Genomic DNA, 18,895 nt, shown 5'->3' on the forward strand with positions numbered 1-18,895 from the left:
TTTGACTTAACCCCAGGGACCCAAAGCATAAAATTTAGCAAAATAATCAATTAACCTTAGTCCCTGGACCTGTTAAGATTTAATTTTTTAAAGGATCCACGAATTTTACCTCTGGAAAATTTAAATTTACCTAGGACCTATGAGCGTATAAATTATTTTTCTAACCCTCAAGACACTTTACATCATGATTTTTTACATTTTTTACATCTCAAAGGGGAAAACCCATTTGAACAGGACCCTCACAGACTACCCGCGACACAAATATAATCTAGCAGATCAAGCAATTTGTAATAAAATAACCTAACCAAATAGTTAGGATTATTCTCAAATCACTTTTACATAGACTCGATCTAGCACACTAAGACTCCCCTAACATTCGGTGACAAAATCCATTTCGGCTTTGGGATAAGGCTGAAGGAAAACTCTACCGACCACTGATTGGTGAGACAAAAAACCTTCTGGAATGTAGATCATCATCAAAAGATTATGTTTACCTAGGCAATTACATACACGACACAGATCTGCTGAGATTATTTACAATATACACATGCAAACTGGGTTTACATTATAAGATGATGATCAAGCTGATGATGATAGCTGGACGGCACGAACACATCGATCAGGTGCTATCCCTTTTGCGAAAAAGGGGGTGTACTACTATGGGTAGTTGACACGTAGTGGTCAACAGGATCCTTGTTTGGTTTAGGACCATTCTTTTTAGGACACTGCTTCTTAGGATTCTTTGAATTTGGTTGTTGTTGGGCAGCTAAGGATTTCTTAGAAGAGTTTCCAAGATTAAGAAGACCAAGATGTAAGAGTTTTTCTTGTTCTCTTATTAAAGAATCACAAAAGGCATCAAAAGATGGCGACTTGTAGTCTTGTCTTTGAGAAATGAAGGCTTCTCTAGTAGAATGGAAGGTGGAAATAAGCACATAGTAGGCTGGTCCCAACTTAGTAAGAATGGAATAGATAAGGCTACCATCTTCTTTCTTAACCTTAACACCTTCCAAGAGAAGTCTAAGGGTTTTGAACTTGGACAAAAAATCTTCAATGAAAGAAAAACTATTGGAGTTCAACGTAAGCAACTCATTTTCAAGTTGATGGGCTCTAATTTCATTTTTAATTCCAAAAAATTTAGTGAGTTGTTTCATTACTTCATTAGGAGTATCAAGTTTTGCAATATGGAATCTACGGTCTGGAGAAATAAACATCCCTATCAACCCACGTGCTTGATCTTGCCTATTTTCCCATTTGGCTACCTTATCTTCATCTTTAGGTTTAGTTTCTTGGCCTGAAGTTATTCTGTAAAGACCTTTACTTCTAAATAAATCCACAATGTAGGACCACCATTGGAAGTAGTTGGTGCTGTCAAGAATAACTTGGCATGGACTTTCCATTGTAACAGAAATTGAAGCTGTAGATGATGAAACTAAGTGTTCCAATGGAAAGATCTCGAAAAATTAGGCCGATTAAAAAAAGAGGCTCTGAAAACGACTTTTAGATGAAGAAGTTATGGCTTTTTGAAGAAAAGTTGTTGAAGATGTCGACGAAGTGCGTGAATGTGCGGAAGTGAATGATAATGTTATATTTAAAAAAATCCCCTCCCTTTCCAAACTTAATCTAATTAGCTCACTTTAAAAAAGATTTTATGTGACCCACTTCTATAAATAAGTGAAAGTCACTTTTACAATGGTACTTTATGAGCTACTCACTAAATTGTAACTTAAATAAAAGATAAAGAGACTTTAGAATTATAAGTGACTCACTTTTTATAATAGGTGAGAACACTTTTACATAAAGTAACTTTAAAACATAAGTTACATGTGCTTTTTGAAAAAGTAACTCAACAAAAAGAAAGACTTGAACTCAAGACCTCTATTCTCATAAAGTAACTTTGGACCAAGTGAACTAGTTTAAAAGGTTAGTAATTTTTGGAGGAAAAGAGTAAGGTAAGCTTTGGGCTGCGTGCTTACTTGAAAAATTTATTTTTCCCTACAAAACAAAAAACCACACAACCCAACATGAACATGCAAAAAAAAACAAACCTTATGGCTTGAAGTTAGCTTTCGCCAGAAACTATATATTTTCCTCAATGTTTCTGATTTTCCGAGATCACACTAAGGCGCGGCGGAAAAGAGCATATGCATGAGAAAAATCCTTCCTTTCTGTTTCTGATTTTCCCAGATCGCATAGAGCCACGGGACAAAGAGCATATGCAGAAATTAAAGGTATAGATCCGGTAATAAAAAATAGAGAGCTAAATAAACCGAAATAAACAGAGAGATGAATAACTAAAAATGCAAATAAAGACTGTATACCTCCAAATCTTAAAAATGACGTAGCTAAGGCTACCAGAACCTTTTCGCGTGAAACGAAAGGGGTTCCTCATTGGAATAGATGCTCCTAACACAATAGAGAAGTCATCTCAGTCCAAAAGTAGTCAGAAACAATAGATCTAGGAAATGACAATCGGATGCAGTTGTACCGGCTTCGGATTTGGATCACCAACGAATGCTGCCGTCAAATAGCTATGATACCATGTAGGAATTTACAGGGTAAATTCCTCAGATAGAACACCAAAAGACACCACTCACAAACAGATCACAAATCAATACACCAGTATTCTTGACGTGGTTAAAACCCTTAAAGAGTGAAACAGTCCACGGCCTGAGCCAACGCGGCCACTTCAGGCAATTTATTAATAAAGGAAAGAAAATTTACATAAGCTTCTCTCATGAATGGTCACCCTACAAATGACCCTCCATGCTCTTTAAATAAAGATCATGGGCCAATCGGGTGTTAAGCCATGGATCAAGTGTCAATAATACCGAGGAGAGAATGAATCGTCGGATCACTTCATGTCTAGAACATATCATGACCGTCGGATTGTAAGTTACAAAAGTACATAGTAACAAAACACATTTTACCTAACTCTACACTAGACCAAGTTATACTTAACTATTTCCTATGTGTCAGAATATCCTAACACTCAATACCACCATCTTCTTATCTGGCCCCATGAACATCATCTCCAGTTTCTTCCAGTCAGTGGTAACGACTATTGCGAACATCTCGATAACATCCCGATTTTATCTCGAAACCACGATTTTTTTGGCCTAGCCGATGTTTTCCGATTTTTAAAGAAATTTGTATGGTATCTTAATTTTGCTGATGTTTGCCGATTTTTTACCGATATTTTCCTGATTTTTACGATTTTTTGGTTTTGCAGACCCTTGCCGATTTTGTTCTAATGCCGATGTTCGCAACATTGGTGGTAACACACCCCAAGGAGTATAGCCACTGGACACCCATCACCACATTGGTGTCTGTAACATCAACCACAAAGAAGTGGTCTATCACACAATAGTTCCCGATGGTCAATGTCATCCTAGGGACATACCTAGTACATTGCATGGACTGGTCTCCTATCACCAACACTAAAAAGCCCTCAAAGACCTCTATATGTAAACCTCTCCACTTTACCATCTATGAATCAATAAAATTGTGAGTAGTCCCACTGTCCACCAGCACTGACACACATTGTCCCTGCACTGTGCCCCTCATCCACATTGTCAAATTATTTGAAACTCCTCGAAGCAAGGCTATGGCACCTGTTGTGGGAAAAGGTGAGTCTCCCCCTACACCCTGTGGCTCATCTGCTCCCTTTTTTGCCTCCAACCCAGCCTCATCCTCTGACTCGCTATCAAAGAAAGTCTCTATGTAATTGGCCTTGTTGTTGGTGCACCGGTGCCCTTATGCCCATGACTCCTGGCATGTAAAGCACAACTTCCTCCTACAAAGGTCTCCCCTGGTCTCGTCATCTAACTATCCTCGTCTGGTCCACTTCCTTTGAGGAGGTCTAGTGTCCTTACCTTTCTGAGGAAAGGTGGGCCTAGAAGGTATTGGTTTCCTATTCTTTAGAACCACATCAAGCATGTCCCTGGTCCGGTTGATGGCATCTTGCACTGATACAAGCTTGTATACTCTCACCCAACCATGCATAGGCTCTGTTAAGCCCTCAATGAATAGCATGATCAACCTTGCCTCTGAAATGTCAAAGACCATCACAACTAGTCTCTGGAACTCGGCCATATATGTCTCAATGCTACTTGTCTACTTTAGGTTAGCTAGTTCCCAGAAGTGTAGCTCAAGGTCTTTCCAATCAAATTGCTCAATCAATCTCCTCGTGAATTCAATATAGGATGTAAAAAAAGCATGCCCCAATGTGAGCAGCCCATGGTACCATCACTTTTGCAAATCTTTGTCCAAGTGAAGAGTGGAAAATTTGATTGCATTTGTCTCCCGCATGGGATTCAGATGAAAATATGTGTCTAGATTCTAAATTCATGCCCTAGCCGAACTCCTGGATGATCCATCGAAGTTGGCCAGTGCCACGTTCCTGTCATCTTCTATGTATCCTGGTTTTGATGTCGTGAACCTCCTCTAAAGAGCATCCATACTCCCAGTCTGTACTTCTCCTTTAGGTGACAAAAATCCCCAAAGGATAAGACCCTCCTGACCCTCGGATCCAACACTTCGTACTCATCAACCCCATCAGTGAAAGATCTCATCAAATCAACAAATGTGTTTGGATCCCTCTCCCTCTCTGGTTCCTCCAGGAAATGGGGCATCGTGGGTCTACTAGCTTGGCCATAAGTGTGGGTATTTTGTTGTTGGTTCATACATGCATGCACATGGCTCCCTTCCCCTATCTGAGACCCACCTTCTCCATCATTGGCCAATCCTTGTTGGTTATGTAATTGCATGCACAACATTTGCCACATCATATCTAGAACCTGCTAATTTTGTCTCATCATCTATTGTTTCATCCTCACTAACTCCTCCATCAATTGATTTTGTCCATTCTGTCTAGGTTTCTTGTTTCCCTCTTGGTTGTCTATGTGCTCTCTGGCGTGATCAAGTTCTGTATGTGAAAAAGGGTCAAGTTAGTCTTCTCTACCACATCCTCTTCTCCTACCTCTTCCTTTGACTCTATGGAACACTACTCCTTGGTATCTAGGCAGCATCACTTGCTATTTTTCCCACAACTAACCAAGAACATGCTTTGATACCACTGTAATATTCCTAATGGAAATATTATGTAAATAACATACGTATGCACTAAACTACAACAATCAAAATTCAACACAAGCATGCACAATTAGTAAACCATAAAATTTGAGCCATTTAATTAGTAATAACAAAATTTGGGTACAAAAAGAGTAGAACAATAGAACCTGTGCTTGCCACTGCAAGCATGTAAAACCCAGGTGAAATGATGTTAACCAAGTGCTGGAAAATGACCCAAACAGATAAATCGCACTGCCTAGAATTTTTGTTGTTGCTACTGAAGAAGAAATGGAATTTCTTCCCTCCAAAATGCTTATAAAATTTTGCAAAATTTAATCCTAACCTCTACACACCAATTCCATGAAAACCCATAAAGGGTTTGACCTAATTCCAACTGACCCGGATGACCTCAAAAAGTGTGAATGGCTTTGTCTGTTAGGCTCTGTGCACTGCAAGAGATACTCTGCTCAGATATGCTCAGAACAACTGTTGAATGCTCACTCAAACTCCACACATTTTCTCCTTTGTAAATAGGCTTTCCCTCTAGCCCAATCTCTCCTGGAAACTAGTTGTTCCTCTCTTCTACACAAGCTTCAACCAGTGAGCTCTGCACATTGCATAAATGAGATAAATTCAACCCTTGAAATTCCCTCATCCTCGGCCTTGCAAACCACCACAAAACTCCAACCTCAACTATAAAAAATAACTCCTCAAAAGCCTGAAACTTTGCTCCAACTGTAGCTGCTCCAAAAGAGGGGTGTCAATTGCCTTCTGCACCCTAGCCACACACAGAACTGGGTGAAATATTTGTAATATGCTCAAGTGAAGACTTGAATTAGACTCCAATTTCCCTTACTAGGGAGACACTCAAAGTCCTCTGAAACAGGGGTGAAATTTCTACTTGGAATTCCTGTGCTCAGTAGCACTTCTCTTCTTGTGCTCAACAGCTCCAAGAGAGTTCAATTTGTGTAGAATGATAGGCAAAGGATCCCAAAATTAGGCTTCCTTGTGATATTTATAGATATTGGTCCCTTCTCCCTTGGTGGGCCCCCAATTTTACTACTTCGAACCACCTTCTCTCTTCCCTCTCTCCTCTAGTGCAAATTTCCTCAAGGGGTCAAATTCCCCTTTTTGTGGCCCTCGCCTTCCACTAACAAAATAATTATTCCTTTTTCTCTAATGTGTATAGCCTCATTTTTCCCCAAAATTTAAGTGAAGGTCTACTCAACTCACTTTTCCTAAGTCCACAAGGTCAAAATGTCAAAAATGCAAAAATTGAGAATTGCTCAGTAAAATTTATTTAATGGGAATATAACAGTTATCCAAAATAAATATCAATCAATCAATCAAATAATAACATCATCTCAAAACCAAAAACTATCATAATAAAAAAATTCTTGATGACATGTGTATGCCTGGTCCAACCACTGTTCCATAGGTGCAAAGCTGCAAACACTTGCCATGAAAGTAACAAGTGTTAGACTCATAGAAAATGAAGGATGACAAGCAGGAAGAAGGGTCAATTGCTATCCTACTTACGGCTAGGAGTAATAATTTCCATCCTAGGAATTTGTCTGATAATGCCCTCTTGAGAATAGTTTTAAGTTAGTGGCCCTTAAGGATTGAAGAGTATCAGGTACGTGCTTCAAAAGATTCTGTTGTGAATCATCGGTAGGCAAAGTACTTACAAAATAGGTATTAATGATGTTTTCGGAAAAATATTAACCATCAAACATACGTTTTTCACTGTTTCAAACCTGTCAAGAAAAACGGGCATTGGAAATTTGTAACCATTAAATAGGTCAAAATAGCCTATGACAAGCAAAATGCCCGTCAAATTACACATCTGCTTGCGATAGTCGAGCAATGTCTAGGCGTAATGCTTTTCCAGAATTAGTAACACAAAATCCGTTATATATGATAAGTTTATAATTTATAATTTGTTTGGAGTAAACGTTGAGCTTGAGGCCTCTAAAGATGTATTCACAAGAAATGTTAGTTGTTCGTGTTTTCGTTCATACGGAGCATTTGTAAAGTTTTGGTCGATAAAATTTAATTATTCTGACATTGTGAGTAACTTTATCATTTTGATATTGGGAGTGGTGCTGGCTCAATGTTGTAGAAGATAATTGATGTAAATGACCATTTTAGTAATATTCTAGAAGATAATTGTTGTAAATGACCATTTTAGTAATATTTTAGAAGATTATTGTTGTAAATGTCCATTTTAACAATATTCTTTTAATATTGTTAAGGTGTAAGAAAAGAAAGAGAATTTGTAAGATACTCCTAGGAGTACAGAAAGTCATTTCCTATAGAGAATTTATTCTTTATTTTATTTTATTTATTTATTTAGGTTTGATACATTGACAAAATGAAATTTAGGTTTTGCTGGTTGACCCATAAGTATTCTGATCCAATTATAGGCATAGAATTCGAAGTAATTTGAAGAATTTACGTTGGCAGGATAACTTTTGGTCAGTAGAAGTGATGTGTGATTTGAAGGCAATTTTTTTTTTCTAGATGTTGGTTAATGTGTGATTTGAAGGCAATTTTTTTTTTTGTAGATGTTGGTGGTACTATTAAGAACGGATTGAGATGGAGTGATAGCTGGCACTTTAGGAATGGTTTGAATTGGAGCAATAGGTTGGTTATATATTTTGTGTATGTAGCTGATCATGGGAGCCTGTTGTTCCTGAGAAGGAACTTCCCAATTTGTGGAATTGACCACTGGGATTATGCGAGGGTAGGTGGGTGTACTTGGATTAGTTTCCTCCATAGTTTATGGAAGGAGATCAAGAGGAAGAGGAAGAGGAAGTGCTTGAAAGTGGTTGTGGCTGAAAGTGGTTGTGGCACCCAGATTTGGATTTGAATCTGTAACTTTTGTCCGGTAAGGGGTGGTAATTGAAGACATCGAGCATTCAAAGAAAGCGATTTTGAAGGTGCATTCAATTAACCGGAAGACAAAGACATGCAGATCAGATGTCAAAAGCTTTATCGGGTTACTGGAGCTCTAGTTTGAATGGGTGTGTTGGAGGATCAGAATAACAAGCTCAAATATATAATATCATGTGAACAATTGTGGTACTATGTGATCATTAATATTATTATTAATGTCAATGGTATGTGATTAGCATGAGTCCATTATATTAATGTTAATGTTAAGTGATCAAAAGACTAGCAAATTTGTAATACTACCAATAATGTATCTGGAATCAATATATTTTGCGAGAATAATTTGTGTATCTAGTTGGGTTAGCCTGTTGTAACATAATTTTATGTAGCTTAATATATGTTAATCTCTCCACTCTTTTTCTTCTAAACCTCACAGGATACGTTTTTCTTCCCTAGAGTATTCAGATGGAAAGTGGCTCAACTGTGTCAGCTATGATAGCAACTGGCAACCTGAGGGACTCAATGCAATTTGAAACTACAACGACCTATAGCCTCCTGTAGGCAACATACCTTGGGCATATAGTTCAACCATTTAAACTAAACCAAATGGTTCATTCTGTCCTTATTCCTATGTGTTTATTGATGGACATTGATGGTATCTGCATTGTTAAAAAGGAAATATCAACCAAATATGAGCCTCTTCTTACAAGTTGTACTAACCTGCATCCAAGACAAGAACTTTATCACAGCCCATTACGGTTGGTATTCTATGTGCGATACTTATAACTGTACAATCTGCAAACTCAGTCTTCATTGTGTTCTGTAACACTAAATCTGTCTGGGCATCAACTGACGCAGTTGCTTCGTCAAGAACAAGGATACGACTCCGTTTTAAAAGAACCCGACCAAGACAAATAAGTTGCCTTTGTCCCATACTCCAGTTCTCTCCCTTTTCAGCAACTGCAAGATGGCAACAAATATTTTAACACAATCTGAAACAATATAAATCCCCTTATTTCTTGAATCTTCAAAATGGTTTCTTGATTTTTCAAAACAGGTATTTTTACAATTTCGATTCAATTATTGAAATAGACACTACTAAGAATGCTAATATATTACTTATAAGAAAAAAATCATGTAATGTGTCATTGGCATACATACCAAGAGTATCTAGTTTTTCTTCCTTTTGAGAAATCACATCAGCTAGCATGCACTTCTCCAATGACTACAACAGCATTAGAAATTGTTCAAATTAATGATAAAAAAAAAATGGTCATGATAAATATAATAGCAATCTGTGTGAACATTAAATGGTCATGATAAATATAACAGCAATCTGCATGAACATTTCTTCCATCTCTCTATCAGGAAATTAGATCAGAAAAATATATGATAGAGAAAAGCAAGAATCTGTCTGAACTATAAGTCAAAGAAAAGACTAGAAAAATGACCCGTGGGCCGTTACCAAACAAATTAAAAACTACACTTAGAAAGGAATAAAGGAAACTCAAGTACATCTTGAATTTGTAAACAAAGCCTTAAGATACTAAAATCAAATGGCTCAACAAGATTTATAATACTAAATATTTCTGGTAAAATTCAAGTTCTTGCGTAACATATAAGCATGGCAGGTTATGATATACAATGAAATTTGAGGAAAAAATTAGTAAAGGGGAATCATTGAGATTTTTTTGAAAGCAATTAATCACAAATTTTTAAGGAGAAAGAAAAAAAATATTTACTTCAAGGAAAAATATCAATTTTTTGTGTTTTTTTTTCTTTTTACTCTTTATGATTTTCTAGAGACTTCTAATTTTTAATGGTTTTTAGACACTTTGGAGTCCAAAAACCAATATGACCTATTACATCCCAATTTAGCCGTCTTGACAAGGCCGTCTTGAGATGCTAAGGTGGTACCACATAGGGTAAGTGCCCACTGCCACATCAACCTAATATCCACTCTTTAAGCCCACCTCCTACTAAATGTACAGAAAGCTTTCATAACATCCACAAGAAAATTCACCCAAGATAAGTAAACCAATGCCCGGTATTGATGTCTAAAGTGAAGATAGGATTTAATTATCTAATTTACAAGTTTGGAAAGGTAATTAAACTACAGAGAAAACATAGACTAACAAGCACAAATTCACTCAAACTTCTAAATATTTCAGTCAAATAACAACAAAATAGTGAGTGATGGATACCCTTACCAATTATTAGATGAATGGCCTGAATCATTGCTTTTGTAAGCGGTTGGAAGTGGCAACAGTTGTTTTACACTTTTCAGACCTGTAAAATAGGTAAAAACGCAGAAAACTAACTAACAAATGTATCCTCTAAGGCTACATACCAGTGTAGAAAAACTCTAGATGAATAGATCTGTTGGTGGGAAAGCTTGGTAAACGAGTTTGTAACAATAAAATGGCTTAAAAATTCAAATATACAAGGATAATGAAGTTTTCAGTAGTCTGGAAACTACTTGCACTATATTGGGATAGAATACCCCAGGGTCAAAACTCAAAAAATTATTCTAGCAAGAAAATCTACTTTATAACAGTTAGAAGATGAGTATTTTTACTCCAGAAAATAGATAATAAACTGTAGAATCAAATATGGAATAAAAAAGGGTTATTAGTCATAAGTACTTAGTACTTGCTTGATTGAGCAAAAGGTTATTAGTGATAAGTACTTAGTACTTGCTTGATTGAGCCCTTAGCGTGAACATTTTTTCCAAATTTCTAGAAGAATCGCTGTAATAAACTATAGATCTGCAAAAATTCTTGAAATACCCTCATGAAATATGTAATTAAGTGCCAAAAACCAAAGGGAAAAATATCCCTGCTATAGAAGAGATTTTAATTTAAAACCCAAAGGGATCTACTAGCTTTCTAAAGATAAAATTTAACCCAAGCCATGAATTTTTTTTGTGTTCTTTTACTTTTATAAAATGGCAAACAAAAGAGGCTTAATAAACTTTAATGGTTGATAGTTATAGTGAGGCTTACCTTGGCCTTTCTTTTACCTTACAGAGCCTGAACTCACAATCATAACCTTCTCTTTGTCAACTATGTAATCTGCACTAAACAAGGAGATCGAAGTCTAGGATACTATAGCCAATGTTGCACGAAGCGCCCCCCCCACCCGTTCCAAGCCCCGAAGCACGTCCCGTACGGAAGCGCCTAGGAAGCTTGGCCGGAAGCGTGCTTCCGAAATTCGGAAGCGCCACTTCTAAATTTTTTGCCGCTTCTTGGAAATTCAGAAGCGTGGTACAGAAGCACTGCTTCCAGGCCTCTGAAGCGCACTTCGTACAGCGCTTCGGGCCTTGGAAGCGTGGTGCTTCGGAGGAGGAAGTGTACGCTTCCGAAAGAGGCTGCGCCCAAGGCAAAAAATCATTTTTTTATTTTTATTTTTTTTTAATTTATGTTAACTTAGCATAAAGGGGGAAAAGAATAAGGTGAGAAATGAAGAGAATAAAGCCCCCATTCATTCCTCATTTTCTCACTTTGAGTTTATGAGAGTTGGAGAAGAGAAGAGAGGAGAGGAGAAGATAAGAGAGGAAAGGAGAGGAGAAGAGAGGAGAGCTTGGAGGAGTGAAGGAGGAGGAGCTAGGAAAAAGAGGAGGAGCTTGGAGGACTTCATCTACAAGAGCTAAAGAGGTAAGTTCAAACCCCAAACTCCCTTATTTTTTTGACAATTTTTTTTGTATTTTTCTCCTCCCTCTCCTACTCTTTCCCATTGTTTCTACTTTCTCCTTTACTTACAAGTTGTCCACCACCTATATCCATATTCCAAGATGGTGTTCTTTTGGCTTCTATGTATCATTCCACTCTTGGTTTTAATGATGGCAAAGGGGAATAGGAATAGAAGGGAAGAAACACAAGAGGACAATGGTCCCAATATGAGTGACCCAATGTATGATGAGGAGGAAGGGTTTGAAGAGGAAGGGGATGAACCTGAAGGGAACACTGAAACACAAGATGGGAAAGCTACATCAACACCCTTGTGGAACTATGTGACCAAACTTGATGGGGGAAAGGGTGGTGGATCTTACAAATTTGTGTGCCCTCATGGTTGTCATGGAGGAAAACCATATTGTGGTTCATATACCTGTCTAAGGAGGCATCTTTGTGGGGTGCTGGACAGTGATGAAAAAAAGGGTCGTGTGGGGGTACAAATTTGCCCAAACATTTCAATTGAAGAAAGAAGAAAATACATCCAAATAGAGATGGTTGCACAACAAAAAAACAAGAAACAAAAAACTCATTCTGAATCAAGTGCAACCTCTAAATTTGGTAGTTGCTCATCTCCTCATGGTACTTCTGCAAGCTCTGGAGGTAGAAGAACAATAGGGGATTTCCTTAATGTTGCTGGGAGGGATGATGTGGATGGAAATATGGTCCGTTTTCTTTGTGCTTGCGGTGTACCATTCAATGTGCTTCGCTCTCCCTATTGGCATGAAATGATAAAGGCCATCAATGAAGCCCCAAAAGGATACAAGGCCCCCAACTATGAGAAAGCTAGAACAGTGTTATTAGAAAGAGAAAAAGCTAAGGTTCAAAGAGCTTTGACACGTTTTACAAATGAGTGGGTAGATTCTGGGGTATCCATTGTATCATATGGGTGGATAAATATTAGAAACCAACATTTGATAAATGTTCTTGGTGTTTCTTCTAGTGGTGCAGTATTTATTACATGTCATGACTCCTCCTCCATCAGTGCATCTGCACAAAACATTGCAGATCTCCTATTGCAATCAATCAAAGATGTTGGTCCGAATAATGTGGTTCAAGTGATCACAGATAATGTAGCAAATTGTAAGGCTGCAGGAAAAATTATTGAGCATACTCATCCACACATATTTTGGTCTGGGTGCCTGGTTCATACAATGAACCTTTTGATGCATGATATTGTGAAGCACAAAGAATGTGGGTGGATTACTGAGCTTTACAGGAGAGGGAAGCAACTCATTAAATTCATCACAGGGCATACAAGGGTAAACTACTTCTATGGCACTTACTCCAAGTTGCAGTTGCTTAAAATTGCAAAGACAAGATTTGCTAGTTATTACCTCACCTTTAGGCGGCTAGTGAAGGTGAGACAAGCTTTAACTAATCTGGTGTGTGCTGAATCATGGGATGAAATTAACACTGACATAGATGGTGCTAATGCAGTCAAGGACATTGTTTTTGACAGTTACTTTTGGGCACAAGTTAAATATGTTTTGCAATTCACCAAACCAATTTATTACATGATCAAGTTTGTAGATTCAGATCGACCAGTAATTAGGGAGGTGTATGAGCAAATGGATAGCATGTTGGGGCAGATTAAAGACATTGTTGAGCCTAGAGATACCACCTTGTACAATTATATTCGTGTAGACGTGGAAAACCGATGGGAAATGCTAAATGCTCCATTGCATGCATTAGCATATGTTTTGATGCCTAAATACTATCATCCATCATGGCTTTCAACACCAGCACCTAGGGGGGGAAGCAGGAGAAAACCACACCAAGATCAAGAGGTTCACAAAAAATATATGGTTGCATTGAGTAAATTAATCCCTGATGAGGAGGAGGCTGCATTGGTACAGAGACAGGTGAGCAACTATACGCTTAACACTGGTCCATTTGGGAGCATGCATGCAATTAAAGATCGAGAGACTTTTTCTTCTCTTGAGTGGTGGAACATGCATGGAGGGGGTACTCCACTTCTACAGGCTTTGGCATTGTGGGTGCTATCACAGGTGGTAACACTTCTTCTGCAGAGAGGTGTTGGAGCTCTTATTCTTTCATCCACACTGTTAAAAGGAGCAGGTTGAGTTTAGACTGGGCAGAGAGCTTGGTTTATGTTCATTACAACTTGCAATTGTTATCCCATTACTGTGAAGATGCAAAGTCTAATAAAGACCTGTTGATTTGGGACAAGAATCCAGAGGAACCCAATTTGGAGGATGGAGTGTTGCGATTAGAGAAATTAGAGGATGCTCTTATCCAGGTATGTCCATTGTGGTATGAATTTTCCAATTTTTCCTTATAAAGCATTTCTCTAATTCATGTTTTTATTTTTTTGTTAACCAGTGTTTTTTTTTGCATGAATTTTTTGAGCGATTCCAGGATGATGATGATCGTGTTGATATGCCACCCCCACCCCCATCTGGTCCCTTGGTTCCTAGGTTCCATGGTTCAACACCAACAGCAGGGGGTTCTTCTTCATCAGTTTCAGTGCCACAACTTCCACAGGTACCATCTTCTTCATTGCCACCACATGGAGGCTCGCCGCCACGTTCTCTTCGTGGTGGAAGGAGGAGAGATTAATAGATATATTCACAATCTACTACTTTTTGTCATAGATTACTCATTAGACTTGTAGGCTTGTGAATTTGTATTTTGAACCTTTTTTGTCTTGGCGGTGACCAAGTGACATATTTTGTAAACGTTATTATTTAAATTTTGGACATGACAAATGTTGACAGTTGCTCACTTGCTAGATAAATCATAATATTCTCTATGTTTTATGTTTTATAATATGCTTAAAAATTTGATGTATGTTTGTAATAGCTAGAATATAGATGATTGTTGTACATACTAGTAACTATAATGGAATCATGGATGCCATATCTATCTTGATTTATGCAAAAATATGCATGTTTTCATGTCTTGTACAATTAATTTGGTATTTGGGATGTTTGTTTTGAGTATAAATGCAAAAAAAGATAATATATATATATATATAGCAGACGCTTCGCTTCCTAGATTTTTGGAAAATGACGCTTCCGCGTCCCTACTTCCAAAAAACGTCCCCGCTTCGTGCAACATTGACTATAGCACCCCAATTTAATCTAAAATAGTGATACAAGTCTCTGAATCCCACCAAGAAAGATTTCACTTGCAGAAAAGTATCCAACCATCGGATCAATTATAGCACCAAGTGAAATCTTACCCTTCAGAAGGAATCTCCTATAGGGGTTGTTGGAAATAATACTGAAGAGGGGGGGTGAATCAGTATTATCAGATCAATCAAACTTTTTCAATGCTCAGAAACATATACGCTACTTCAGTTAAGTGAACCAGCGTGTACACGCTACTGTGACTAAGTAAAACAGCGTATAAGAAGAAAACTCACAATTTAGTTAGCTTATTCTTCAGTAAGTGCATCAGGACATTATCACCACATTAACAGAAACAATGTGCAGTATAACAGAACAGATCAAAAGCCACACACATGAACACCAAGATATAAGGTGGAAACCCAATGTGGGTGAAAACCACTGCTGCAAGTTGTCTCTATCTTTCTTTAATATGAAACTTCAGTTTACAATCTTTTGTACTGGTGCAGCCTTATACCAGTACGCAGGCTACAACCTGCAGAAGGCTACAACCTTCTCTCGTTCTCCAAACTTCCTTGGAAGGGAGCTCCAACCCCCTTTGCTCTTGTACTAGCCAAGATACTAGTACGTAGGTGCTGACCTACAATCTTCTTTCTTTCAGGTATCACTTTTCATATATTTCAGACTTGGATATTCCTGAAGCACAACATTACAATCTGAAGACCATAATTCATTCAATTTCCACAACAGATCATTGAAGCATAAAACAACCAAACTTTGAATCACTGAACCACTGAACCCTGTCAATCACCAGTTACCAGAACACAGAGCAGACTACAGAACTCTGCAATAACAGTCAGACCCCACTGTAAACCCAAAATCAAGCTTCAAAAGATATACGCTACTTCAATGAGCAAAACCCGCGTATACACGCGCTTTTACCGAAGCCAACCTGCGTACAGATCTAAAAATAAACTTTCTCAATTTGCAGCTGTACCAGACATTAGTTAGACCCAGAACATAACATTGCGACAATATGCAGATCTAGAAATACGCATAATCAACCATATCATGATAGTGCATTTCAAACCATTAGATCCCGATCTATCCTTAGATCTAGTCTTCCATCAACCGATGTGATCTCTCCTTGGCTTAGATCCAGCAACCCAGAACCTGCATATCAGATCTCTTTCTCTCTTAGATATTCAAGCCTTGTCAAAAGATGATTTTGCCTAATGATCTTCTTCTCCTTATATAGTCTTAGGCCTAGCTCAGTACCAAGAGCCAAAACCATAGTAACACAATACCATCAACTTCAAAACTAGGGATCGACACGCCCGTCGAGACACAATGGTCCGAAATCATAGGCACAACTTCCAAGGACTGACCACCATGGACCAAAGATACTTTTCCACATACACGCGCTTTTTATGAATCCAACTAGCGTGTACACGCGACTTGGGCTTAACGAACATGCGTATATGAACTTCCTTGGCATGCTGTACTAAGATCTGTCTTCTGATTAAGTTGCCATCACCTGTACCAACCTCTGAGCACCTGTACCAACTCTGAGAGAGTTGCCATCAAGGACAACACTTGAATCATAATGCCAACAATCTCCCCCTTGGACTTGATGGCAACCACCACACCAAGTCACTCTCCCCCTTTGACATCAAGGGCAAAGGGCTGTGCTCCCCTGAGGACATGCTGATACCTCTGCTTGGCTGTGCTGACTCGTGCTCCCCCTGACAGTAGGCCAGATCTGCAAAAGATGTTCTTCAACAAGAACCAAGACTTATACACCATAAGAGACCTTCCTATCACCAAAAGACTCAATACATACATCCATACTCCCTACCAAGAGGGGACATATCAGAACCAACAAATTATATTACAGCATTCATCCCAGGCATAGAGGGGAAACCAACATAGGCCGTTACATGACCTTGACACCATAAAAGAGATATGACAAGAGAGATACATGACATAGAGACAACAGATCTAGACCAAGACTTAGGAAAGGCACCAGCAGCATCTGATAAACATCTTGTTAGATCAGCAACCAGGATTTCTTTCTGAGCTCCTTCTCCTGAAACCAACAACCAAAACATCTGAATGCCAACAATGCTTTAATGAGACTTTTAAGCTGCTCCCCTGAACCTGTGCCTGTTGCATCCCCTGAAACTGTGCCTGAAGAATTCTGACATTCCCATTGCTGTTCAGAACTCCAGGTTTTCCCTTGCTGTTCAGAACTTCATATACGCGATTTCTCCTGCATAAAACAGCGTATGTACGCGGATATAATTTCTGCAACAAGCGTACACCTTACACGCGACTTTCCCAGCAAAAACCGCGTGTATACGCGTATATACCTTTCGTAACTTGCGTATACCAACTTTTCTGTAGAACAGACAAGCTTCAACAGCAGGATGAAGCATCAACTACTCCCAGCTTTTGTCTGAGATATTCAAAAGTTTCCCTGGGCAATGGTTTTGTGAGAATATCAGCAACTTGTTCCTTAGAAGGAACATACTCCAACTTGACTTTCTGTTCAAGCACTTGTCCCGGAGAAAATGGTACTTGATTGGTATGTGCTTGGTCTTTGAGTGCATGACTGGATTCTTTGAAATGCTGATTGCACTAGTATTATCACATAAGATAGACACTGGTGGAGTGCAAGTGATTTGAAAGTCCTGCAAGGTCTGCATCATCCAAAGAAGTTGTGTGCAACAAGATGCCGCAGCCACATATTCTGCTTCAGCTGTAGATAAGGCAATCGAACTCTGTTTCTTGCTGAACCAAGATACTAATCTGGAACCCATGAAGAAAGCACCACCACTTGTGCTTTTCCTATCATCCACACTTCCAGCCAATCTGCATCTGTGTAAGCATGAAGAGTGAGATCTGTATTTCTAGGATACCATAAGCCATAGTTTTGGGTCCTTGAAGATATTTGAAGATTCTTTTGACTGCCTGAAGATGAGTTTCCTTGGGTTGGCTTGAAATCTTCAACCATTCCTACTGCATGTGTAATATCTGGTCGAGTACCTGTCAAATAAAGCAAACTCCCAATCATGGATCTATAAGTGGGTTGGTGAACTGCTGCTGATTCATCATTAGCACTGAGGCTGCATCCTGTAACCATGGGTGTACAAACTGGCTTTGACTCTTCCATGCCATACTTCTTCAAGATCTGCTTGAGGTATTTGGTTTGAGACAAGAAGATACCTCCTTCATTTTGTTGGATTTGCAATCCAAGAAAATATGTCAATTCTCCAAGAAGTGACATTTCGAATTCTTTCTGCATAACCAAGGCAAAGTTTTGACTCATAGTCTCTTCATTGCTGCCAAAAATAATATCATCTACATAAACAACAAGAAATAGCAATTTGTTATTTTCAACTTTTATATAGAGATTGCTATCTGCTGATCCTTTTGAAAAGCCTTGTTGGTGAAGATATTTGTCCAACCGATAGTACCAAGCCCTTGGAGCTTGTTTGAGCCCATAGAGTGCCTTTTTCAATCTGCATACAAGGTTTGGATCATTCCCAAGAATAAAACCATCTGGCTGCTCAATATATACTTCTTCTTCTAAGTCTCCATTCAGGAAGGCTGATTTCACGTCCATTTGAAATACCTTGAAGTTTTGAAAGCTTGAGAGAGCAAGGAACATTCGGATGGCCTCTAGTCTTGCCACAGGAGCAAAGGTCTCTTCAAAATCTATTCCTTCTTGCTGTGCATACCCTTTACAAACAAGTCTGGCCTTGTTTCTAATTACTTCTCCATTTTCATTTAATTTATTCTTGAAGACCCATTTTGTTCCAATTACATTCTTATCTTTTGGTCTAGGAACTAATTCCCAAGTGTTGTTCTTTTCGATTTGCTCAAGTTCTTCATCCATTGCTTTGACCCAACATTCATCTTTGCATGCTTCTTTCACATTTTGTGGTTCAATGGAGGAGAGTAGAGCCAAGTAGCTTGAAGCTTCTGCAAGTGTCCTTCTTGTTTGTACTCCTGCTTCTTTCTGCCCCACAATCTGAGTTTCTGATGATTCTTTTGGACATATCTGGATGGAGTCTTCTCTTCTATTCTTGTCTCTGTCTG

General features: G+C 38.5%; 1 protein-coding gene across 1 annotated transcript in view; it reads right to left on the reverse strand.

Annotated features, from left to right (window-relative positions):
- The window catches only part of LOC149158726 (putative ABC transporter C family member 15), a 399,865-nt gene that overhangs the window by 39,293 nt on the left and 341,677 nt on the right, over positions 1 to 18,895 (reverse strand). The window contains exons 11-12 of the mRNA XM_089436293.1: positions 9,127 to 9,190; positions 8,686 to 8,925 (exon numbers count right to left, since the gene is read on the reverse strand). Coding sequence (XP_089292419.1) covers positions 8,686 to 8,925; positions 9,127 to 9,190 — 304 coding nt within the window. The remainder of the gene's footprint in view (positions 1 to 8,685; positions 8,926 to 9,126; positions 9,191 to 18,895) is intronic.

Source organism: Pinus tabuliformis, chromosome 5_2 (genome assembly GCF_031772625.1).
Source record: "Pinus tabuliformis cultivar Carrire ecotype Pingquan chromosome 5_2, CPIR1, whole genome shotgun sequence".
In the NCBI taxonomy this organism is placed as follows: domain Eukaryota; kingdom Viridiplantae; phylum Streptophyta; class Pinopsida; order Pinales; family Pinaceae; genus Pinus; species Pinus tabuliformis.